Here is a 26,167-nt window from a genome sequence, read left to right as displayed (position 1 = left end):
CTTTCTAAGATGCCTATCTGTTATTTTAACTCAAGGTAAATTATTAGTGATGGCCAGTAAAAGAGTGTATTTAGTTTCAGTGTGTGTAGCAGCTCTGCTGGAACAGTTTTATACATTGTGAATGGTCATTCATTACAAGGTAACCTAAAGTCTTCCGCAGAATAACTAGATAAACGTTTCCTTTACATTGGGAAATGCTGGTTTAAGGGCTTAATGATGGGATTAAGAATCTCTTCATCAATGTCTCAGTGCTTTGCTGAATTAGAGACTAAGACATTGCATGGCCTCTGCTGAGATTCAGAGTAACAGAGCCCTGTGGTGTGGTATGTGCAGCGCGAGGGTCCTTGTCTGCTTTCTGTTCTTGTTTTTCTAGAAACCACTTGTACAACTGGTACAAATTGTTTGATGGTAGGCTTTCTGTTTGTTTGTTTTGTTTTCTCAGTGGGGATCCAGTAAGAGAATGGGTTCAGGAACAAACTGAACTGAAGCATCTCTCCTGGGATATCCGTGGGCAAGGTGTTTGCATGGTTCTTTGCAGCTTTAATTATTAATGCTTGGTTTGCAATCCCTACCAGAAGCAAAATATCTTCTGTGCTGGTGTTTGTGGGGGATGTTTTGTTTTTAAAGAAATGAGATATATGTTATAGGATCTGACCCATGGGTTCTGTTACTTTGAGATACATTCAGAAGTGCTACACCAAAACAGAAACAAGCAGTGCCATCAGTTACCAAAATGGTTTGGGCCTGTCCTTACAGTAACGTTCTGTCTGGTTAGTTTGTTTGCTTGAACTGCAGTGATACGATTCTGTCACGCTGACACAAGTCCACACCATTTTTGTTAGGGCCACTCTACAGTCACTGATCACTTAGTGTGGTTTACAGCTCACCAGTGAGCTGAGCTGCTTGCAGGGCAGTCTGGGTGTGCATCTGATGAGGCAAAGTTCTCTGCAGGTTTTCTCTTGGTCCTTTGGGGGGTGCTTTCCCAAACCTTCAGAAATTCCCTTCAGAAATTCTTTGCTTGTGTCAAACTAACAGTTTTGTGGCATCCATCAACTTTGCCAGTGCAAATTTGAGCATCTGGTGTGGAGGAGGATGTGGCTGAGTTTTGTGGCGAGCAAGCACAATATGAACAGGATGGCAGCATGCAGTTGCAGGCTTGCATTCACCTAAATGGACTGGCCCTGGTGGGAATTCTGCTGCTGTTGTACTGCAGCTGATGGAAGAGGCTGAAATCAAGCTGTTCTGGCTAATGCATTTAACCTCACAAACAGGGTGAGTTGAAAGAGTTCACAGAATCATGGAATGGTTTGGGTTGGAAGGGACCTTGAAGTTCATCCAGTCACACCCCTGCCATGGGCAGGGACACCTCCCACTGGATCAGGGGCTCCCAGCCCCATCCAACCTGCCCTTGAACCCCTCCAGGGATGGGGCAGCCACCACTGCTCTGGGCAGCCTGGGCCAGGGCCTCCCCACCCTCACAGGAAAACATTTCTTCCTGTTATCTCATCTAAATCTACCACCAGCTGTGGGTAGTGGGGATTGGATTAGGCTACACCTTCTGTTTTTACTGATGTGAGATAGAAGTGCCAGTTCCTATTCTGTGTGTTGACGTGATGCCCGTTTTGGTTGCAGATCCAGTTTGCCGCTGCAGTGGAGTACAGGGCGCTTCTGGAGAGGATTCGCCGTGATGGCGAAGCTTGAGCTTTCCTCAGCATGGTTCATTGTTTCTGCTGAACAATAGTGAAAAAACAAGAATATTAGCATCAGTGTAGTTTTGTCAGGACAACTGCATCTATACTAAAGGCCTTTGTTGTTATATTATAGACATGCAGATGGTTCTCAAGGACCAAATAAGGAATGATTGACTGGGAAGGGCTGGGATGGGCTATGAAAGGTTGATACATGCAGACCTTTCCTGTGCCATAAAGAAAGGTTGATGTATGGCAGGACCCAGGGAGACTTTTCTTTGGTCCATTATGCAAATCGGGAAAACTGGGCTATCTTGGTAGAACCTTTAATGTGGATATGACTAATTAATTAGCTTTCTCTGCCTGCAATTCCTGTGGATTCCTTTAAGCCTTATTTTCTTCACTGGAGACGTATTCGGTTTTAAATGCCGGAGAATTTGAGTTGTTCTCTAAATAACTACAGATTAGAGAGGTTGACTCAAAAGCCTGTGATATCTGTTTCACATCTGTAGCGTTGTGTAGGGTAGTTCAGTGTGGAAGCAAACTGGTTTTTCTGTTGAGGTTTCTCAAACCTTTACTCTCCTGCAATGTGGTAGCAGGGCTCATAAAACACAAGAACATGTTAACCTGAAAATGAAAGTAGCAGAGCCACTGCTGTTTCTGCTGAGCAGAAGCAGGGGACAGCTTGCTGCTAACTTTCCACGACTCTTTAGAGCACCATGATACATAATAATGGGTGGTGGCAGATCTATTGCTGGGAGAAGGCACAATGCCCTCTGCAATGCCAAGGTGCTGGGAGCGTCAAAGGTCTGAGATAAATCACAGGAGTTGTGCAGGGCTCAGTGTGACAGGAACGCTCGCAAGCAGCTCACATCAGAAACTACAGCAGGAGTGGTTTTCTGAATTAGCGCTGGGCCTTAAACCCAGCTCAGCTCCTGGTATGTAAGGGCTGATACGCCTTTCTTTTCATCTCCTAAAAGTTAATACCCAAAGCACTTAAAGATCACTGTCATGTACCATTTCTTGATGAAATTTGAAAAGGGAATACATGTGCGTGAACTTCATAAGTGCCTGTGTAACATCTCCTGTGTACTCGTGTTGGTTAGACTGTTGGAATGAAGAGGTTACCAAAAGGAATAAGAGCTAATAGTAATTGTTATTTATCTGATCTGGAAATAATTCTTGCAAATATTTGTGGTGCAGCTGCTGTGAAATTATTTTTTTATCTGTTTGTATGTGTATATGTAATTTTTTCATATAGAATCTTAATGTAAATGTTGAGGAGACAGTGAGAGTTGGTCATTAGAAGAAACAGGAAAAAGTCTTTTTTTTTTTTTTTTTTAAGTCCCAAACACCAACTACCTAATTAATCAGGAAATAATGGTATGATTTAATCTGTCCTTGGCACTATAGCTTGCTTATGAACTTCGGTACTTTAACATACGTTTTTATGAAAACTGTTCCAAGATCTATTCAGTTTAGGTTTTGTTGCAGATCACTAAGACGTAGAGCAGGTTTGTGACATAAATTTAGGATGGGGAAGTTCCAGTTGGTTCCTGGACCGCGCCGTGTGCTAGAACAGCAAGTTTTGCTGGTGGGGTTTTCCCCCCAACTCAGTTTTCAGCCAGATCAGGTTCACAATCTGGTTCACGTGTGGCCGGTTAAAGGTTTGTACTGGCATATATCAGGAACAAGCTGTTAGGGGAGGTTGGGACTGCTGGTTCTTCAGGGTGCCTTTTTTGCTGCCGTGCTGGCTTATGCAGTAAAACATTCATCGGATTACGGGCTGAGATTTACTCTCATGTATGTGGCTTTGAGCTAGGGACTGTGAAAGGCATCCAATTCTGCTGCGGATGAACATACGGATAATGAACAGTCCGTGCATTGTCTATGGCCACTCTTTTCTAGCCTTGCATTTTTCAAGCTGGAGGTCTCACAATATGCTGCGGGTGACAGTAAAAACCTGCTTTGTCTGAAAAAGAAAAAAAGAAAAGCATTGAAAATAGAATTGTTTTGGAAATTATGTGTGGATGGAAGATGTAGTTTCATTTAGTGTGATGTCAAAGGTTAAGAAGTGTGAAGACTTTGTAGCAGTGCAACAGGCGAATGTGGGGATGTGACCACAGCTCTATTTACCACCTTTCAGAAGCTGCTGTTAAACCATTCACACAGCTGAGGCAAGGAATAGTTCTGAAAAATCTGGAGTCATGCTATTTCTTTAGCTGAAGTAAAAGAAAAAGTGAGTGTACAATTGAAACAGGGTCGAATTTTGATGTGAAAACAGCTTAGCGTGCAAATAATAATATAAAATTACTGTCCATAAAGTGAAAGTGAGGGGTGTTATGATTTATTATCAATACGTTTGTCAGTTATTGAATAGTTTGATAACTGTGAGCCATTTGAGTAGTAGGAAAAAAGCCCAAACACTGCGTAGTTGAGTGTTTGCAGTGACACAATATCTCTTGATGGTCACACAAACATCAATGAAAGCACTGCTTGAGGGACTTGGAATGGCTGTGTACAAGATTGGTGCTGTGCTTCAGAGGTCTGGCCAAATATTGGGAGGGGAGGTGGGGGGGAAGACCTGAAAATATGGTGCAGAAATAGCATAAGTGAGGTGACAAAATGCTTAAGTATTTTCAAAGTTCTCATGCAGTTGATTCATTTCCAAAATTATCAATTCTTTTTCCTTGGACCCATTGACAAACTCTGGGAGTGTTATCTCATAACTCAGCTGTGCCTTTAGAATCTGGGACACTGCGAGGGGTGGGGGGTGGTAAAGAATTATCTCTAAGGAGAGTGGTTTTGGTGATACCAGATGTTTCAAAGCACTCTACTTTTGACTGGCTTATGTGTGTAATGTGGGCAAGAAACTTTCTGCCAGTCTTTAGAGAAATGGAAAAAACTTGCTTACTTCTGTTCTTCTGCCTACGTTTCTTCTTTCTCTTCAGCAGCCAGAGGGACAGAACAGCTTTTTGACAGATGTTAGGACTTACGCTATTTGCATCTCAAATCAGTAGATCAGAGATTGAAATTGCTCTTCCGTCATTGTGATGCATATTATCTTATCACTTGGGGGTTTTAGGTAAGCTAAGTCTAAAAGCCTCCACACCTGTTGTTGAGAATTTAGGAGGTGTGCAAACTGTGTGGCCTGTTGTTTTTTACAAGTATAATATGTAAAACCCTCCCCTGCTTTTCTGCTTGATGTGTTTGTTTATGCGAAAAGACTTGGCAACACGATGAAGTGGAATGTGTTTAGGAAGATGCCGCCTTTGTAGATGGATCTGCATGTGACACGTCAGGGTTATTCCTTGCCTAATTGTCACATCTAGTAGGCTAAAATTATAAGACAAGTGATGACAAGAAGTGTCAGCTAGTCTTAAAAATCAAAGACAAAACTACATGGTTATCCTCTGAAGTTGTAAGGATGTGTGCTGCCGTGTCCAGAGCACCAGAGGAATCGCGTGGGTGTGATGGGCTGGGGAGGCGGAACACAGTAAATGAGGTTCTAGCAGAAGGTCATAGGAGACAGTCAGACTGAAAGCAGAGTTTCCAAGACTTGTAATGAAAAGTACCAAAATAAGCCCGCTGCGGATCTACAGAGCACTTTAAAGTCAGCGAGGCTTTTCTGTAGGCCATGTTCTAAACTTAGTGGCGGCAGCAGAAAAGTAAAAGTACTGTAAATCGTCCCTGCCTGACTACTAGTGCAGCATTCTTGAACTGCTGCCCAGCTAGGACGCGGCAATCGCCTTTAATGGAAGCGTGTTTTCTGCAATATTGGAGTTTGTTTATTGCTTATTTATAAGCTGAGATGAAGCTGGTGTTCTGGGCCCAGAATGATGGGATGATGAAGGTTATTATTTGCAAATTACAGTTTCTGTATACTTAGAGATCCTCGGGGAGATTATTTACATTTTGTTCTTGAAACTTATCCCATTATTTAATGATTTTTCTTCAAGTTGCTAGGATTTGTGTCTTCGGTCTCTCCTCTCCTGAAGAGATGAAAACATGACCTTTTGAAATTTAAAACAGACAGTGCTTTAACATTAGAACAAAATGTATTTTAGAGGGGATTTAATTGTTCTCCACTTCTTTATTCATACCAGTTAGTCTGAGTCAAACGGAGTGTTTCTCAGTTGAGAGAAAAATGTAATCAGATGTAACTATGAATCTCTATTAAGTTGGTTCTAATGTGATCCCCCACTGCATGAGCTGCTTCACAGACTAATATCGAAATCTGACTTTTTGCCTTTTCGTGTTGAATGGGCATTTCTCAAATAAACCAAATATGGCAAAGTAGATGCTCATTTTTGAGGGACAAACTCCTTTCTTGAATTCTGCCTTTTGTTGTAGCAAACTGCAGAAACAATTGAGTGTTGGCTTGAAGGCTTTAGGAATTGGTGTTCACCTGTGTCAGCGTTCTGCACAGGAGTGAGGGAATGTGTTCTCAAGATTCTGACAGGTTTAAAAAAAAGAGAAATCCTTACAGGTTTCTCAGGCATAGGAGGAGAGCACATCTCTCTGCCGTTGAGTAGTATTCAGAATGACCTTCTGTTTTTGAGGTTAGCAGCTAGCACCAAAATTAAAGTGTTCTTTTTTGAAGTGTTTCTGTTTAGTGGGAGAGACTTGGAGATGCAGACAGGGCAGCAGCTGCCACGCATGTGGGAATTGGTTCCTTTAACTCCAGTTGGATTCTTGCACCAGCTGACCTTGGGTATGAAAGAGAGACAAGGGAGATGAGAGTCCTGTAAGTGGTCTCCTGTTTTCGTAACTATTCCCTTTCTATAAAAGACAATACTGTTTTATGGACTCAAAGTAGCATTTCCTTTATTTAGCATTTCTCTGCCTTGCCATCAATTGTATTTACTTGAATTAATTTACTGTCAATTTAAGGTTTATACGGTGCCTCAAGTAAACAGATTTTTAAAACTTAACAACAGGCATCCTTATTCTGAATTTATTTACATTTTCTAAACTATGCAGTTGAAAAATTTTCTTCTCAATTTCCACCTAGCATGGAACATTTTCCTGCAGATTTCCTTCACCAAGTTTTGTTTTGCGCTTTGCTAACCAATTATGTTGAAAATGTCAGATGTTTCTAATCACTTTTATGAATTTTTCCACTGTTGTAAAATAAGCTGTCTGCTGTTCTGAAGTATTTAAGGGTTCCTTTATCACAATACTTGAAGGTTAGTATATAGCCAAGTGCATCTACTGGGAATTCCTGCAAACCTGGATTGCAGCAGCAAAGAGCATTTTGGTGGCACACATGGGAAGTCAGTCGCCCATTCCCTTGGAATCATCAGAAGGAGAAGGGAAGGGCTGGCTGAGGTTCTGGCTTCTTCAGAAAATGTGTACAGGCAGAAGCATTGTCCTTACCCCAGAATGTTAATAATAATGCTGGCTTGTTATATCCTGGTTAGGAAACAGGTTTTCCAGAGCAGTGGTGGCTGCCCCATCCCTGGAGGGGTTCCAGGCCAGGCTGAATGGGGCTTGGAGCCCCTGATCCAGTGGGAGGTGTCCCTGCCCATGCCAGGGGTTTGGGACTGGATGGGCTATAAGGTCCCTTTCAACCCAAATCATTCTATGATAAAACAGTGGGAAGGGTGTGAAAAAGCAACCAGTAGTGCTCAGAGAGGTCAGAGGAGTGCCCAGCCGAGAGGATGCTAGCCTGAGCTTTAGCCAGGGTCTTGTTTGGGAAGAAGGCGTAGACAGATTGAGACTGTACTCTATTTTTTTGTAGTTTAATTTATTTTTTATGAAGACAGCTTTTTATTTTTCTCCTGGGACTCAAAATCTTTAACAGAATGCTTGAGAGAGCCTCAAAAACTACACGCACCCCTCTACATGCCCACAGACTGCCTTCCCCCCTTTCAAACACGGCTGGGAAAGAGCCACAGCCTCCTAAAGTTTAAGTTTCTGTCAGAATGTACTGATCTCTTTAATCAAGCAGAAGTTTTGCTGCTGGTATTTTTCAGTCCAGAGTTAGTTTATGTACTTCTGTCCCCTGAAGATGACACGCTTTAGATTAGCTAGCTCATTATAGAGGATACATAGGAGATGCTCCTGGGAACGCAACAGGTTAAACTTCAACCATAAATAGCTTCTGGCTGCAGTAATTTCCTTGTTTAGCTTAAAGGACTTCTCCATGAAGGTTTTGCTGAATGTCATATCTAGAGGATTCTTTGTAGCTTTTGGTTATTAATAAAGCAGAATATTCTGCTTTGGTTTAACATGTTTTTCATGTTACAATTTCAGTTATTAACTAAAAGTTTTTCTCAGATTGCTAACTGAACTGCTTCTGAAAGCTCTTTAACCTTGAAGGATTTATGTGTATATCCTAATCTGTTACACTAGTGTATTGGCAACAAATAGCACTAACGTGTTTTAAAATTGCAAGTGTGTGTGAAAACCACTGTGTATGTGTGCCCTGTAAAACAGGGTGAGGCTGCTGATATTAAAAAATGGATACATTTAAGATAAACAGGTTAAATTACACATTCAAGATTCCATTCACGTGGTTGGTGCTGGAAAACACACAGTTCATGTGTAATCGTACCCACTCTGGAAAAGGAAGGGCATTGGAATCACTGACAAGGACACCTCATTGTGGGCTCTCTGGATACTCAGCAATGTAAAATCAACACATCGTTCCCTTGGTTTAACGCAGTTGAGAGGTGAGAACCATTTGCCATTATTACATAAACTTTGTTTTATCGCACCTCCTTTAAGATTCAGGCACATCTGTACAGGATGCATTGAGAAGCTGTTGGTTTATGCTCCTTTATTTCTGTTAAGCTATAGATCTCATTGGTGCATTGGCTATTTGGAAATCAGTGCTTCCCATTTTCAGTTTAGCTGATAGTGAAACTGTGCGGGTGACAGGAGCGAGATGGGAGAGAGTCTTGCACGAGTACATAAGCAAAATGGGGACCAGCTTACTGGGGAGATGGCACTGAGACTGAAAATAAAGAGGAAAACGTGTTAAAAGAGCATTAAGAAATCATTCAGCTATAAACTCCTATTCAACACTTCTTCCTGTCAACTTCTTAGAAATGCCAGAGGTTCGTTGTGGAGGTAGATTTGGATCACTGCACTGCAGGTCAGTGGGGGGATCAGGGCTCCTAAAACCTCAGAAAATGTGAAAAGCTTTTTAAACCCAAAACTTAAGGCAGATTTGTGTTTGAAATGTGTATATATATTAAGGATGTTTTGCAGCCCATGTCATCAGTAAGTGAAATCACATGCTTTTTTCATGGCTGTAGCATGTAAAGCAGTTAGGTCAGGGGATTTTTGTCTTTGCTTGTGTAGTAGGTTAAGACAGGCCTCTTTCTTCAGGGCTTCTGTAATACCTGGGGAATTCTTAAATTGGAAATGGACACAAAGAGCCAGTGAGAAATTTCCTGCTGTATTTTAAGGGTCAGAGAAGGAAGGGTTGCACAAACACTCTTCTAATGCATTGGAGCAGACATCAGCGATGCTCTGTAAAAGTCTCGGACAAATGGGGATGTGAAGTAATGCTTCTATAAATAGCTCAGTGTTCATCCATACACGTTTACTGGAAAGGCATGGAATGAGATGCCTGCATCTCTGCAAGTGGAATTTTGGGTGTGGCAGTGCTTATTCCCCATGGTCCGAAGAAATCTCTTCTGCCGACCACCTGTAAGGATGAGGAAGGGGTTTAAGGAGGCTTTTCCATCTTTTACTGCTGGAGGTGAAAACAGGCGCAGCATTTCCAGCCGGTTGGAATGTAGGCTGTGAATTGGAGCAACTTCAGATACAATAGCCAAAACCTCTGTGAAAGAATTCTCAGTCCTAGAGTATAAGGACATAGTTCCTTGGGATAAACACAAATGTACGTCCCTTTCCTGTGATAACAGGCTGTGCTACCAAGGCACTGTGGCACAGTCCTAGAAAGCACAAAAATCTGGTTCCTCCACCAAGACGGAGTTCAGCCACTTGGCCTGCTGCCTCGTAACACAGATGTTAGTGTTATCTCTGATACGTATTGCTGCCTTCATAACATACAAAATAGTTGGCTGCTAAAGATGATGGCTTAATTACAGTGGAATGTAGGCTCTCAGCTCTTCCATTAGTTTTGCAATGGCTAAAAATAACTTCTGTAAAATACAGTGAAGTTAAATCAACTGACGTATCAGTTGTCTGTGCTGTAAGCTGGGGTTGCCAGGAATGGAGATTTTTATTTTTCCAAATCATAATTACTCACCCCAGGAATGGGGATTCTCACAGGCGGGTCTCTCTGTTGTGCTTTTCAGATTAAAGGAATGAGTGCTTCTTAGCAGTGTCCTGACACTTGTATGTGCTATTGAGGAACCCCTCTTTGCTAGATAAAGGTTTCTGGTTCATAATTTCAGTGAATTACAATTTTTAACCTGCATTGGAAGACCAGAGAAGTCTCAAAGTGTTTTTGTATTGAGGTGTATTAGCATCCTTCAGTAGTTTCATTAGAGTATGTAACACTAAGTACTGCCACTTACAGGTGTGGCGATAGCTGACACTCTAATTTGTGGATGAGCAGAACAATCAATCTGTTGCATTATCTGAAATAGATGAAAAATATCTTTTAATTGAGTAATAGTAGCTATTAACCAATTCATTTCTATCATAATAGACAAAACCACGCTACGAGTGGGAGTGGACCTGTTTTGTCACTAAGAATTAATAACCGAGGTCTGGGCACCTTAGGGGTTAATTTTGATATTTCTGTGTACTGATTAAAACTTTGTCATAAGCAGGAATTTAACCGTGCGTGTTTTATCTTAATGTTAGTGTGACAGCCATTGAAAATGTACAGCTGCAATGTTAGTTTAGCATTAAGGTAGGTATATTTTTTTGGACACGTGCCCACCAAACCATCACCTTTGTACAGCATGTGTTGTGTTTGAGGAGGAGTTACCAAAGTTCTCAAGCAGGATTGTGACTCACGTCTGCTCACTGACCTCTTTATCTTTGAAATCCCTTCTACCAAATTCAATACCATATCCTGTAGCTTGGAAACTCAGGAGAAGGAGGAGGATTTTTTTCCAACATCTTGAGGTCTGTGTGTAATGTTGTTCTGCTCTGAATGTTCAGCAAAATTAGGTGAGTATTTTATTGGAGGAAAAAAAAACAAGCACTCCTATTCAGGGAACATAAAACAAAATTAGACTAACTTTCTGTAACAGCAGCAGTGCTTTATTTTAGGTGTTGTCTTTAACACACACTCAGGAGATACCTGACTAGTTAGGTTGTATTTGGGGAAGGGGAGAGTGTTTCTCTCTTGTGGACTGAGTAAGAGTTTCTGTGCTACCAGAGCTTAGAGGTAGATTCTTCACACATTTGCACGACTTTAGCTTTATCTTAAATTGTTCTGTTTCTTTCTTTTCTTATGTTGTACTTCATGTATTTCAGGGCAGTAAAACAGCTTAATGTGACTGCGGAGAAGTCAGTCAAGTCGAAACTGAGACAAGTCTAATATTTCTCTCCGAAAAAACTTTTAGTCTCCAGCAGTAATTCGGAATGAGCATATTAATTTTTAAAGGAAATGGATATTGTGTGCATCCGTCTGTAGTGTTTGGCAAGAATATTAAAATTTGCACTTAATTTTAAGAGTTCGTGCTGTGTATGCTAGTAATTCTAGGCCATTGAGATGAAGCTGTTTGTATATTTACATGGAACAGAAAACTACAGATGTTCCATGAAGAAAACAGTAGTTCCATGTGTATTTATAAGTGTTTGAAGTAACTAACAAGCAAACAACCCCAATCCCACCAAAACCTAAATCCCTTTCAATGCTGCTTTTTCATGTAAATTTTAAGGGTTTTTTCAGAGCGGTCTCTAACTGTCAAATGCACATGCCAGTAATTCTCTGCTATTTACCAGCCTTCACATCTTTGTGTGATGGGATCTTACGAATTTTTTTCCCAGAGCAGATCTCAAATGAAGAGTAAATTTTCCAGATGAAATGTAGAAAATGCAGCACAAGTTTGTGCAGGGAATTCTCTTGTTGGCGGTACAAGATGCGAGACGTGGGCATGTCCAATGTCGCTGCCTGGTCCAGTGAGTTACCTGTGCAGATCCAGTTCACAACCTGTGTCTAAGGGACTTCTTAAAACATATTTTGCTGCTTTGAACTTCCTTTTCTTTCATTTATTGAACTGTCATCTTTTGAACAGGAGTGTTTTTATTTATCGGATTAGGAATATGTGCTATGATAACATCACAGGAGTAAGATGAGGAATTACCGTTTCAGTGTTTCTGCTGCACACATCCAGGTGAGGCTGCGTTTCAGGGGCAATTCCTCCACTCTGCTGGGCACAGCTCTGATACATCACTGCTGGAGATGCTGCAGCATACAGTGTTATTAACAGTTCAGGAAATCATCTTCCCTGTATCTTGAAAGAACTTGATGTTTGACATCCCCTCCAGGGATGGGGACTCCACCACATCCTTGGGCAGCCGTTCCAGTACCTGAGAACACTTTCAATGAAGAAATTTTTCCTAATCTCCAATCTAAACTTCCCCTGACACAGCTTGACACCATTGCCTCTTGTCTTATCACCTGTCACTTGGGAGAAGAGGCCGACACCCCCCTCTCTGCAACCTCCTCTTAGGTGGTTGCACAGAGCGATGAGGTCTCCCCTCAGCCTCCTCCGGGCTAAACAACCCCGGTTCCCTCAGTCACTAATGAGAAGCTAATTTGAAACTAAGACAGCAAGGTCACATTGAGCATGGAGAAGCAGCATTGTTACAGCTACAATTTCATGTGCTGGTCTTGCTCCTGGACGCAATAATGCATGTTGCGACAGCAGACCCCGTTCATCCTAACGGGGATTTCTGCTGTTCCTTTTGCACAGCTGAAACTGGAGAGGGTAGGGTGTGTTCTTACTGTGCTGGCCTCTGTTGGAATTGCTTGCCTGGGAGTAGGAAGCTGAAAGCTCAGACAGTGCTGAAGTGTCCATCCCACTCCTGATGCCAGAATATCGAGTCTCACCGCTCGGATGCAGTAGCCGCTTGCTGATCTTGGATAGGGGTGCTAGTAGCCTGTGCTGCGCCATAGCCTCCAGCGAGTCCCTGCAACCATGGGAAAGGTGACTGTGGGGGTTTTCCTTTAGTGTCAAAGTTCTTTGCATGCCCCTTGCAGGTCCTTCTCCCATCAGGAAGTGCTACGATGAGAAGCAGCTGAAGGCAGCATTTCTGAAAAGGTTTTCCTTCCTTTCCCTGGTGAGGAAGTGTCCCTCGTGCCCCTCTCTAAGTGCTGGCACAGCACTGCCCGGACACAGATTCCAGTGCTGTAAGCAGGTCTGTGCTGCTCTCGGAGCGCCTCTTGGGGAGCGTGAGCTCGGCACGAGTTGAACCTCCTTTAATCAGTGTCCTACTTGAATTCATCCACGAATAAAGTAATGCACGATGGATATTTGTGCCTTAAGCAGCCCCTTGTTACAAAGCAGAGAGCTGTGACTAAGATTAAGTTTAAATCCTGATTTGTGACATGTTAGTGCAGCAAACTAATGCCAAAATCTATTAAGCCTCCAAGGTTTTTTTTTTTTGTTCTCGATGTCAGGTGAGTGCTGAGATCTTGACCACAATCACGTTTGCTTCTGGGCAGGAGGAAATAGTCCATGTAGTTCCAGTAATCCAGACAAGCCGTCACATCTGGTTTTATGAATGACTGCGGGGGGAAGGGAAGTTTGCAATTGATTAACATTGTTCTTAAAATCAAAGACTACTGTAGTTTCAGGAATAACTATAGCGACCTTTAGGGACCTTAGCTCCGAAAAACGACTTTCTTCCTTCTGTTTTCTTTTTTTTTTTCCTAAAAGATTACTCAGAAAGTTATACTGAGACCTAATAGTTCTAAATCTGTGCTTCCAGCTCTTCAAAATGAAATGAAAAATTAATAAACATTTAGTCTTTCTGGTTCGTGGTAATTTTTCAATCATACATAAGGTGAAAATCCTATTTTTATGTTTGAAAGTAGTATATTTATTGAACAGCCAAGCATTTCCTACTATACTTGCCCAGCTGGTTTTCTTATTTTAATTTTCTATTATTATTTATTGAAATGGTTACTAAAATTCAAGAGCATATAAAAATGAATGCTGGTTATTTTAGAAAGAAATATACCCGGGTTTACTGTGAGTATTGCTGTGGTCTCTTTATTTTTCCCCTAAAGACAGGCTGAGCATGTGCTGGTAGCGAGTCCTTGTGAAGTGTAAATAATGCTGTGCATGAGTACTCACCAGCTGTTACGCACCCCGGACTGTGAGGCTCCACTTACCTTTCTTTGCTGCTTCCCGATAAGAATTGTTAATCCGAAATCTCACCCCATTCAATATTCTTTGGTGAATTTGTGGTGTGACGCCGCCGTGCAGCTGAGCTGTGCTCTTAGGCCAGTGGGAAAGCTGGGGAGGGGCTCTTGATCAGAGAGGACGAGGGGGAATGGTTTAACTCAGAGAGAGGGGTGATGGAGATGAGGTCTTGGGAAGAAATTGTTTGCTGTGAGGGTAGGGAGGCCCTGGCCCAGAGCAGTGGTGGCTGCCCCATCCCTGGAGGGGTTCAAGGCCAGGCTGGATGGGGCTTGGAGCCCCTGATCCAGTGGGAGGTGTCCCTGCCCAGGGCAGGGAGGGGACTGGATGGGCTTTGAGGTCCCTTCCCACCCAAACTGCTCTATGATTCTATGAAGTCTCTAGGAGTTATTAATGCCAAGGATTTTAGTGTTGTCTTTTTGTTCTAAGAGGTGGCAATTTGGGAGTCTCATTTTGAGTTGGAAGTCATTCAGCTTACGCGTCTTTAGCAGATTCTCTGGTCTGTTCAGCTTCATGGCAGGACCATCTCCACCATTCAGCTGTTCAGATCTTTGATTCCTAAATGAGAGTTTGGGTGGTGAACGCAGTTTGGAAGGGCACTTGCTTCACTAATGGTTTGGTTCACCCCGTGGGTGTTCATAAATGACATTACTGTGCTCTTTGACCACATCAGCCGGAACAGACTCTGTATTATTAAAGGACGCGCTCAGACCACTACCCATCATTTTCAGCAGCTATACTTAAACCTTCCCAGGAGTACAGAAATTGAAGGCTGACATTGTGGATTCATCTGTGTAAACAGATAGTCTTGGAGCCAGGAACTGGCATGAGGTGGAGTTGCCATTGCAGCGGGAAAGCTGTTTGTGGGTGCTCATTTTCCTTTCTTTCTTTCTTCTTCTTTTTTTTTTTAGTATAAACAGTAATATCTTAATTTGTGATCCTTGATAGTTTATTGTAGTAAACATCACTTCAGGTTCATTATGTGCTGGAATGCTTTGGCGATAGGTGCTGTGGCTCACGAACACGCGTTGTCCCGTTGCAGAGATGTGTGCACAGCCTCTCACTGCTGCCTGCATCACCTGGCAGGAGCAGCGCCCGCTGCCCGTTGGGCTGCTGGGGCGAAGAACATCGTCCCCAGGGAGAGGAGGGGGCTGTGCCGAGTGGTCCGGACCCGCTAAAACCTGGCTCCTCGCTTTTAACCAAAACCACTACCAGAATTCAAAAAGAAACTGGGAATTGATACCCAGCTGCCCTCTCTTTTTGATTTTAAAGCGATGAGGCTGGTTCTCTACTTTGCCAGCAGGAGTGTTTTAGTCATTACCTGCTTCAGAGCATTTCTGCTCTTAAGGTATTATATGTTAAATGATTCTGGGAGGCAGAGTAAAGGAAGTGGCTGTGCAAAATGCATTGATGGTTTCTTGGCAGAGAGAAGGTGAATGATTCCTTCTGCTTTTGCACCCTGCCTGCTTGAGCAGTGACAAGGGAAGGACTCGGCCCCTGCCTCGAACTGGTGTTTCTTTTGATGTATTTAATTTCCACATTGAGGAGACAGAACACCTGCATCCTCGTGGATGAGAGGGAGTTTATCTTGAAAGAATGTTTTCTTGAAGGAATATTCAGCTCTAACCAGGGACTTGTAACAGGTTGACATCAAATAAAGCTGAATATGCTGTGTTTTAAGTAGTTTCTCAGTTTATAAGTAGAGTTTGAGTTTGGCATTCAGGGAGGTGCTTCTCTTAAAGAAATAATCCCACCTCCCTTCTCTCCCTCGGCTATAGATGTTCTGTCCAGCTGTGTCCACCTTAGCATTATCTCGCTTTGAAATCGAGCGCTGTTGGGGCTGCTCATCCCTCTGGCATGAGGATCTATCTCAAACCCTCGTTGCATCCCAGCACCAAATGTGTCAGCACAGAAGCAGAGCAGCTTCGCCTGTGGGACAGGCTCTTGCTCTGCCTTTGCAGCCACCTTCAGGGTCACCGAGTGCACGGGTGCTTCCTTGGAGCCTGTTTATTCCACGGTGACCCTTATGTCAGGTGACACGTCCAGGTAACTGGGTGACAGGGTACTTTCAGTTCACAACTATAATTAACTCTGGATGACAAGAGAGGCAGAAGGAGTATCGCCTGTGGCTTTGAGGGGCATTTAAAGATGAGTGCTCGCGTGCATCGGTGCTGTGACCAGATTTCAGTGTTTGCGTTCACACTGCGGAACACTTGGCTGCATCAGGAGCGGGGGGAAGCAGACTCTGTATCCTGAAACTTGTAAGTACAGGGACAAAGGTGCTGCTGAGACTGCTCAAGCTGAGGAGAACTTTTAACTTAATTACTGGACATTTGGAATGCAAATTGCTAATGATCGTGGAGATTTAATGTAATTGAGGACTTGTTAGAGACTGTATATCTGGAACAAGGGCTGCAAACCCCTATTTATGGACGTGCATAACATCCCTTCAACAGCTGGGATGTAGGGCTTGTAGAGGGATAAAAACCTCCCTGTAACAAGATCTGTTATTGTTCGATAGATAAACAATTAACTGGAGTCTCTTTGGGAAACCCTAGTCAAGAATATTTCTGAATTATTTATATTTTAATTACTTTGTTCTGTTCTAGAGGTGTACATTCTTGGCATAATTTTAGCATCTTTCAGGTGCCATTGGAATACAGAATAAAGGTTTTCTTCGTTTTTTGTATTTCCTTTATATATACCGCTTGTCTTTCTCCTATGAACTTTGAAGAGTGTAGTATTATGCTTTGAAGGAGATAGATAAGTTTATTTCTAGGAAGCCTGCAGAACAAGTGCAAAGGATTATGACTTAAAAATACACACTCTTTTATTTACAAACAGTGTTTTGATATCTTTGTAAAGGCTAAATAGTAATTTGCTGTATCTTGAAGCTGGTTTTTACACCCTTTCATGTGTTAGACAGGGAAAGCAAAGATCTGAATCTAATGGGGATCTCCTTACTGCTTTAAGAACTAGTTTGCTATACAATGGTTGGATGGATTTAGTTTCAGTTGTTTCTCAAAAGAAAACATTCAACACATGGTGGCTGAGTTTCCTGTGTTGTGGATGGGAACCTTTGTACTTGTTGCTCATCGCTATTGATTATTCTTTAAATGAAGGAGTTGATTCTTTTTTATACACCTATATATGGGAACAATGCCATGTGTTTCCCAGCTCAGCTATTAATAGCCTCTCAATGTGTGCATAATAAATGATGTGCTTTAACCTGCACTAACAGAAACACAGACAGGAATCACGGAGGCACTTGGACTGCAGATTTGCATGATTTTTTCCCTTTTCGTTTTGTAGGCGGTTCGTGATTTCTAAATCACATCGTCATCTTTTTCACTGATGGACAAATTCTGCAGCAAGATGGTGAATCCAGCTACCTTTAATAATTAAGAATTTCTTGAGTTACTAACATTTTGTACTGAAAGTAGCAGCTGTGGGTAGAAAAATTTTAATAAGAGGGTTTTAGAGATGATTTCATAAACTTGTACAATTATAGCTCAGGACTTGTAGATTGGATCTTGCTTATGGAAGGCAGCGTCACTGGAATGTGCACAGCCTGAAGTAGTTTGGCGTTACCTGTTGACACGTGTGACCAGGGCACAACCTTCATGATCCTCATTTCCCCCAAGCCTTTCAAAAGCAAAGAGGTCAGTGTGGACTACCTCCAGAGATCGTGTATTCTGGGATGTTCTTACAGTTCATTAGCTTGATGCTGTGCTGCTTCCTGGGCATTTTCTTCTCCTGCTTGCTTTGCTGGATTGCTGTTTCCTAAGAGCAATGAGGACAACTCATTGTATACCCAAAAGCTTTTGAATTTTTTATCACCCCTTCAGATACCTTATGGATACATCCTGAATTAGAACTGGATCAGATTCCAAGTTCAGGAGAGCCCTTCTTCGGTCTTCGCTCACTTAGCTCTAAGACTTCTTAAGTAGGACCTGATGTCTACATACAGAGTTCATGTGTAAGATGCACGCGTGTTATTATGTATAGAATTAATTGTACTTTATTGGTGTAGGTTCCAGAAAGTGCCCTTTGTATTCTTGCATCCTCTGCAGTAGGAGGTGTCCCTGCCTATGGCAGGGGGGATGGAACTAGGTAATCTTTAGGGTCTCTTCCAACCCAAACTGTTCTATGATTCTATGATTTTTTATTATTATTATTTTTTAAAGGGATAGGCTTTACTTGAGGGATTGTTTTTTTAAAATATCTAACAAATTTCTGTTCCAGAAACATCTTGACAAATCTTTTTAAAGAAGCCAGTATTTCTTTAAACGCTTGCAAACATCGCTAGGTTTTTTAACCTTTTTTTTAATACCCTTTAAAAGGAATGTATTCTAATGAATGTATGAAAAATTATCATAGTTAATAATTGTTAGAAGTTAGTCTTATTTCCTATATCCATTTGGTCTATTAAAACACACAATTAAATCTAGAAAATTAGAAATGCGAGTCATTAGCTCTGAGGCGTGTAACTGCCAGGCAGGCAGCCATGGCAAACCCAGAAGTATTTAAATCTCCTGCTGTTAAAAATAGGCCCAGTAAAGATGTCGCTAAACTTAAAATAAATCTGTTGTAAAATGTGACTCCAGTGAACGTGCAGTGTCTTGTGAGGCCATTGCTTCGGGGCAACGGGAGTGTCAACCCATGGTCAGTAAATGGTCTTGTGAAGTGGTTGTTTAATATACAGACAGCCAAAGCCTCCTCTTTTTATGTTTGCAGCACACATTGTCAAGAAACTGCATTTCCTGGTATTTACATTACTGCTTTTCTTTCTAGGGGGATGCCAAAAGTCTTCTGGCCTCTGAGAATGTGAGCACTAGCCAAAAGTTGGACTTTTCAGATACGATGGTACAGCAGAATCTGGATGAAGTAAAGGACCAAATCAAACGGGAAATAAGGAAGGAACTTAAAATCAAGGAGGGAGCAGAGAACCTCAGAAAGGTCACAACAGATAAAAAGAACTTGGCCTACGTGGACAACATTTTGAAAAAGTCGAATAAGAAATTAGAAGATTTGCACCATAAGTTACAGGAGTTAAATGCACACATTGTGGTGACGGATCCAGAAGATGTGGCAGGTACCAGACGTTACTGTGGGATCAGTTCTTTCTCTTAGCTTAGAAAAGCTGTATCCTGTTTCATTTAGTAAAGTTGCTCTGGGAAAGAGCAAATCTGTAGCTGGTGAGCTTATATGTGTGCCTGTTAGTTGAGACTCACAAATAAGTGTCAATCCCTTTGAGTTTGTTGTTTTCTGAGGAGCCCTGTATTTCACTGATTATTTGATAGTGCCCTAATGATTAATGAAACACGTTTACTTTCAGTTTATACGATATTAGAATATTTCCTCAATCGTTGTGATGTTTCCTAATAGCTTTCCATGGTATAAAAGGAAATTTCAGTAGCTCTGCCAGTGATTTTCTGAGTTATGCTGTAGGCATCAGCATTAATAGAGCTTTTTATCCTGTGGGGGAAAAAAGTTGTAACATTTATACTTGAGTTGTTTGGATTTTTAAAAACTTAACTCTAGCTTTAAAAACTGGTTTTCGATTGTGCCATTTATCTGACTTGTATTACCAAACATCTCTTACTGTGGCAACTATTTGCTGTCTTCAGGCTTTCCCACAACGAAGCTGTCATTTTAAAGACAATTTGGAATTGTTTTCACAGAATGGTTGTAATTAATAGTTTTAATTAGTATTTTCTGCAGCACGGCAGGGAGTCAGTACTAACTTTGAGTGTGTTTTTTAAAAATACCAGCCTTGGCATTTCTAGGATGGAATGTTGTGAAAGTAAACAGTCCTTTTCCAGCTGTGCGGAGTGATGGGGGAGATGCTGCCAGCCTGGTGATTTGACATGGCAAAACGTCCATAAATGCGCACGAGCCACGCAGGGTGTTTGTGAAGTGAATGCCAAGCCTTGAAGCTTGGGCGGTAGAACAAAAGACCACATCATCCTTGTGAGGAAAGGCTGGTTACAGCGAGGTGAGCGCAGACGCTGGCAGGCGATGTCACCCGTGCACCCTGTCCGGCCCTAGGACGCGCTGCCAGTGGCTGTGGTGGCCCACGCAGCATCTCCTGCCGTCTCCTCACGACATAACAGGAGCAGACAGGAGGGATGGCAGGAACGAGCAAACTGAAGTAGATGCTGCAGCACGGAATAGGAATGAGCACCATAATGTATGGCTCATAGGTAGCTGTTAGGTTTTTAGTAGGCATGAAGCATCCTGTTCCATATCTGCTAGGGTTGATGAAAATTCTCTTCGCTCTTGACAGCAGCGTGGCTTTTGAAGGAAGGGGAAAAGAAGAACAGAAAGAAAGTTTTGTGCAAACCATCTGTTCAGACATAAATCTGTGAAGTTCATCCAGTAGTGGAACTTGAAGTCAATGAGCACAGAATGCTCTTGTTGGAGTGCACCTTCCAGGGTTTGAAAACTCTACTGCATAGAGTTAATGAGCAATATCTAGTTGAAGATGTCCCTGCTCATTGCAGGGGGCTGGACTAAATGACCTTCATGGTCCCTTTCAACCCAAGCCGTTCTACGATAATACTGCCTTGTGCGTGACTCAAAGTTCTGCAGACCACATTTACTAGTTCTAAAGGGGTGGTTTGGGTACCGAGATCTAAATGTTGCTCGGATCTTAAGTGCATTTGAGAAAAGGCCAGCAGTGCCCACTGCTTTTGTCAACAGCTGTTAGCGGTCAGGCCCTTCTCCCCTCGTGCTCAAATACCAGAGACTTCATGAAAGGCTCAAGGGAGAGAAGATAAAAGCATTTACTGATGAATGTGGGAGCTCCCCTATAAGTGCATTGTTTCCAGAGGACATCTTTATTCTAAATTATAGCTTTTCACTTTAGCTCATGTTTGACCTTCTTCCACTCAGTGACAAATTATTTAAAAGAGTGAAGGAAATACGTGGAATGCTGAAAATAAGGTAAAGAGGGTTCAAGAGCTGTGGGAGTCAAGGTCTGGATTCTCTTTATGTACTTGAGTATTTTTAGGGGGTAGCCCTATGTTTTTCCTGCCTTACAGAGGATATTGTATAGGTTTTTGCAGGTTTTACGTATTAATACCAAAGTCAGGACTGGCAATCATTGAGAAGTAATGCTGAGAGAATCATTGCTGGTCAGATGGTGGGCCCCTCAACATGTCAGGCTTGAACTCTGAGGTTTTTTGGACTGTTTCTGCTCACTGGTTGAGAGGTCATTGTGGTAACTTAAGTCATTTAATCTTGCCTCACTCTTGTATCTGAAAAGTGGGTGTAAACCTCTGTTTTTCAAGTGCTCCAGATACAGAGCTGAAAAGTCCCGTTCAAGCCGCTGTGACTCTTCCTGTTGCTTATGGTATCGAGCAGTAACTTGCATCGCTTTTTTAACAAACCACTAATTTGTAGTGTAAGCTCTTTATAAGCAGCACAGTGTAATCAATACACATTAAAACAGTTAAACATAGTGTTAATGAACCTACTGTAGAAAAATGTGGTTTAATAACATTCCATTTCAAGCAAGTGAAGATGTTTTGATGATAGTTTGCCATAGGAAATTATTTTCACAACTATGCAAAAAAATTGGTGTTAAACCTTAATCAAACAGTGCAGTTTGCCAAAACACGATACCACTGACTGGGAGGGTGGATCTGGCAGCAGATGGATGTTTCAGAAATAGCTTCTAGCAGGACGTGGGCTTTACCAAGTTGCTGGATTTGGTTTAGATGTGGGACTTTGTACGCAGGTCTGCCCTTATCATATGCTGTCTGAGTCATTCTGGGATGCAGAGTTGTAAAATGTGTAAGTCAACACTTGAAAGTAAAGCAGAACGCAGCAATACCAAGCAAGCAGGACGAGTGTAGTGACTGCTGCTGCTGAAAATCTGAATGGTTTATTTTAACATGTAACATGGGTGTGATTACTGCAGATTGAGAGATGAAGAAATGTTATGTCTTGAAAACATGCTTCTACACAGTAGTACAGATGAAATCAATATTCTTTTCATGCTTTCTAAAAAGTAGCACTAGAGGTTGTGGGCTTTGTAATGACTCAGCAAGGAGTAGGGTTGAAATAGTTTACTTACAGCAAGTCAGTGATTTAATGAGGCATAGAGTTGATACCTAAGATATATATGAATTGGGAAATTACTCTGTTCTGTAGAGCTGAAATAAGGGTGGGCAGGGAGGTGTGATGAGAGAGAAACCTTTGAAGGAACTGAGAAGACTGGATAGAACATGAAATCAGAAAGATAAGTTCATGCCTCATCTTCCATTCTCCTACCTAACTTCTAAGCCATCCATTTCGCATCAAATTTAACTGAAGGAGTCACAAAGAAAGTAAATTATTTTGTTTACAAACATGACTAACGGGCAGGGGAGAGAGAGGCTGTTTGGGGATTTTGTCCCTACAGATGAGTAGGTTAATCTGTCGGACACTGAAGTGTCCGTATAAGACCAATTACTGGAAACTGGTAGAGGCAGCAACCAAACTGGGAGAGGTAGTGGCTCGTTAGACAGCAGACTCCACCAACAAGGCTTGTATCCCTAGGAGTTCCACGCTAACTTTTGGGAACTGTAATGTAGAACAGCATTACTGAAACAATCTCCTGTTGCTTGTTTAGTAGTTAAAATTAGCTGTTACTAAATCAAAATTCAGTTCAACTTGAGAAGTTTTCAGGAGGTCAGTGCTGGATGTTCTGAGTGCAGAATGTCCACTGCTGCCTCAGACTTGCTGACGGCTTCATTCAAGTGCTGATGCAACCTCTTACTCCTTGAGAGGAGCCTGGTGATGCCTCTTTCTTCCCCCCTCCAGCAACGCCTAAACATGCATCATGGGCGTTTCTGTTGGGCATGGCACTGATGGGGATGACTGCAATTAAATATCCTCAAATAAGATTAAAATGAACTATTTACCCGAGAGCACTTGCTGCTAATGGGAGTAGCTTAGCTGCAGGACCATATGGGGACCCAGATCAGAGTTACGTGGGATACTGGATTTCCCACTGAGCTTCCTGACAAAACAGCACGCCTGGCATCTGGGGAAGAGCCACCCCAGGGAATGAGCCGCAGTCTCAAAAGAGTAGAGTTGTAACACTGCTCTAATAAAAACAACTTAGAAGCGCTGGTAAAAGATGTAGAAGCAAGAAATTTTTGCTGGTAAGCACTGTGCAGGTACTCAAAAGATTTTCAGAAGAGCAAAGATTACTGTGAAGATAAACCTCTTGGACTGAAAACTGTTATTGTCCTGATGCAGGCCAGACGTTTTCAAAAAATCAGTTAAACCATCACCGTTAACTTATTTTAAGTCTTATATTTTCATGGAAGCAGGATATAAACTGGGGAACCACCACTTCTCTGGGCAGCCTGCTCCAGTGCTTCACCATTCTTTCAATAAAGCAAGATATTCAATATCCAATCTAAACCTTCTCTGGTGTAACCTGCGGCCATTTCCTCTCATCCTGCCACCTGGGAGAAGAGCCCAGCACCCACCTTACTCCAGCCACCTTTCAGGAGCTGCAGAGAGTGACGAGGTCTCCCCTTAGCCTCCTCCAGACTAAGCAGCCCCAGGTCCCTCAGCTGCTCCTTATAAGAGTTGCACTCCAGACCCTTCCCCAGCTCCATTGCCCTCCTGGGTGGGCGTGGCGAACTGGAGAAACTCTTGTTTTCCTCAGTCCCTCCCTACATGCTTGAGTGAAGTATTAATTCAGTGCGAGTACTTAACTCTTGTTTAACTTACAAGGATATACGTAAATCCCATTGATCACAATTATCTAGATCAATTTATTACTTATTTGTATTCCAAAGATGACTCTAGGTCTCCAGACAGGACCTGAGCCTCTCTGCATAGTGCTTTATACCAGCAGACCAGAGCTAGCTAACCATACCGCAGTGATTACAGCCTCTGCAGACATCACAGAGAGCGACACGGCTCATGCAGATGGAGCTTGTGGTGCTGCCGCTGAGATTGCCAGCGTTTGCCAGAACAGGACCAGTTTGTCCGGCTGACTTCAAACTTTAATCTGAATCTTTCTCTAAGAACCTGCCTCGGGCTGCTTACTGAATTGTGATGGGGTCGAAGGGGCAAGGGAGTGGTTTGCGAGCAATTTCTGAAAAGCTCTGGGTAAACATGGGGTTTTTTTCTTTAAAAAGAAAAAACTTTGTTAAGAAACCAAATTGTTCTGTTGGGAGTTTAGCAAGCAGCTCTTACACCTGAGAACAAGAAATGTTTGCTTCCTAGCTGTTAGTCCAACCTGTGGATGAGTTCCCTTTGCCACGGGTTGCTAACGAAGCGTGTAGTAGAACCATTTGAACCATGGTGGAGGGGAGTTTGAGTGCAGGCCAGCTCTTGAGGTGGTCCACGTGAGTGGTGTGGTGCATCCTCCTCCCCAGCACAGACACCACCGGGAGACAATAACAGTGGCTGGGGCAGCCGGAGCTGTGGTGTCTCTAATTAGTCCTTGGCTTGCATCGCCAGGGTTGGTTTAGTGCAAACGAAGGCTGCTTGAGTGCATCTTTAAAGGCTTCAGGAACACCAACCACAGCCTTCCCAGGGATCATCACAGGGCTGGGATCCTTAAGTGGCAGAGGCTCGCACCAAATCTCAAGTTGGTAAATATTCATTTATATGATTAAGCTGCTTTCCAAGGAGACTTGGCGCTGTGACTTTCAATTTTCACGTTTGTTCTAGTTTTGAGTAGATTATTAGGTGAGGATGAGTTGAATGCGAAGACGGGAGTGAGGAGATCAGGTTGGTAATCTTTGTTTTATTAATAACAGATTTAAGGTAAAGCTGTTCAGGTGCAGTGTTTCACAGAGAAACCAAGCTGAAGAATTGAGGAGAGGATGAGCAACAAAACAGATAAGGAATAGCATAGATAACGTTTGTTTTTTAAACATCTGGTATATTCTGCACTACCCTTAAGTAGTGAGAATGCAGTAAGAGTCAAAGCGGCTGGAAGCGAAGAGTGAATTAGCAGCAGAGGAAATTAAAGCCTCTTACATGAAGTCTGTAGCCTCAGCAAAGATTGCCATTTAGGAGGAAATTACACAGCAAGCCTGAAAGCAAAATGTGTTAAATCTCCAAAATTGGTTAACAGAAGCTTCTACAGAGAAAATGTGAAATGGCAGATAAAGCCCCTCCCCGTAACACCTCATCGTGCATAATCTGTAAGTACTTAGTGCAGTGCTTGTGATTTCCAATAGCTGAGGAGTTCAGGAACTGGATCCATTATCCTAGTTTTAATTCAAGGAAAATTAATTAAAATTGGGGGAAAAGCCTGTAGTGTTGGTATTGGGTAAATGTGATCTTTCAGGAAACAAACCTGTGTCTCTTGCTGGTAGAGGAGGTATTCTCTTGGTTATTAGGGTAGAAGGAGTCAACAACAACAGAAGAAAAGGTACTACAGTGGGCATAATTTCTCTTCTTTTACACAAAGTTTACAGAGCAGCTATCAGGACTGTTAAGGAAGACAGTTCAAAGGACAATTGTTTTGGAAACAGTTAAGTACTAGGCAATAGTCCACAGATTTTCAGTTTGGCAGCAGTTTCTGTTGCAGAAACTGAAATATGAACCAGTGATTCATAGGCATTTCTGGAGGAGGACAGAAAAGGGAAGGAGTTTGACTCTATATTGTGATTGATAAAACTAACTTGCATTGCATTAAGTTAATCCAGCAAGATGGAGATCCAAACAGAGTCATATTGTCAAACGAAAGAGCTTTATCCTTCCCCCAGATCGCAGCTGTTCAATAACCGGTCTGCCTCTATATCCAATTATCCCAGGATTCTGTTAAGATTCCAGAGCAAAAATTGTTTAGCCTTATAGCTAAGGAAAAGGCTCATTTTATCTTGTCTTTATGTTGACATAAGCAATGTCTGCAGTGTTTGCACTAGAATCGATGAGGATCTATTCAATATCTGCATTTAGACCATGCTCATTAGTATTGAATATTATTATCCAAGTTTGTTTGGTCTTAAAACGCTTGCGTTTAAAATCAGGAGTGTAAGAAAGTGTAATGGAAAGCTGCATTTTTAATTGTCTAGAAGAATTCCAGAGGAAATCCATCTCCTTTGAAGCGAGAATAGACCTTGCTGCCAACCTGCCTATTTTCCTGCTCCCGGAAGCGATTCATGTGAATTAGGACGTGTGTAGGAGTCACCAGGCTTTCGTGAG

At 42.2% G+C, this 26,167-nt stretch overlaps 1 protein-coding gene across 1 annotated transcript in view; it reads left to right on the top strand.

Moving 5' to 3' along the window:
* PKN2 (protein kinase N2) overlaps positions 1-26,167 on the top strand; it is a 51,821-nt gene that overhangs the window by 5,537 nt on the left and 20,117 nt on the right. Inside the window, exon 2 of the mRNA XM_069862813.1 lies at positions 18,791-19,091. Within this exon, the coding sequence (XP_069718914.1) occupies positions 18,791-19,091 (301 nt within the window). The remainder of the gene's footprint in view (positions 1-18,790; positions 19,092-26,167) is intronic.

This window comes from Phaenicophaeus curvirostris, chromosome 8 (assembly GCF_032191515.1).
Source record: "Phaenicophaeus curvirostris isolate KB17595 chromosome 8, BPBGC_Pcur_1.0, whole genome shotgun sequence".
NCBI classification, from domain to species: domain Eukaryota; kingdom Metazoa; phylum Chordata; class Aves; order Cuculiformes; family Cuculidae; genus Phaenicophaeus; species Phaenicophaeus curvirostris.
The sequence above is the reverse complement of the archived record's forward strand: the minus strand, read 5'-3'. Positions and strand labels throughout refer to the sequence as shown.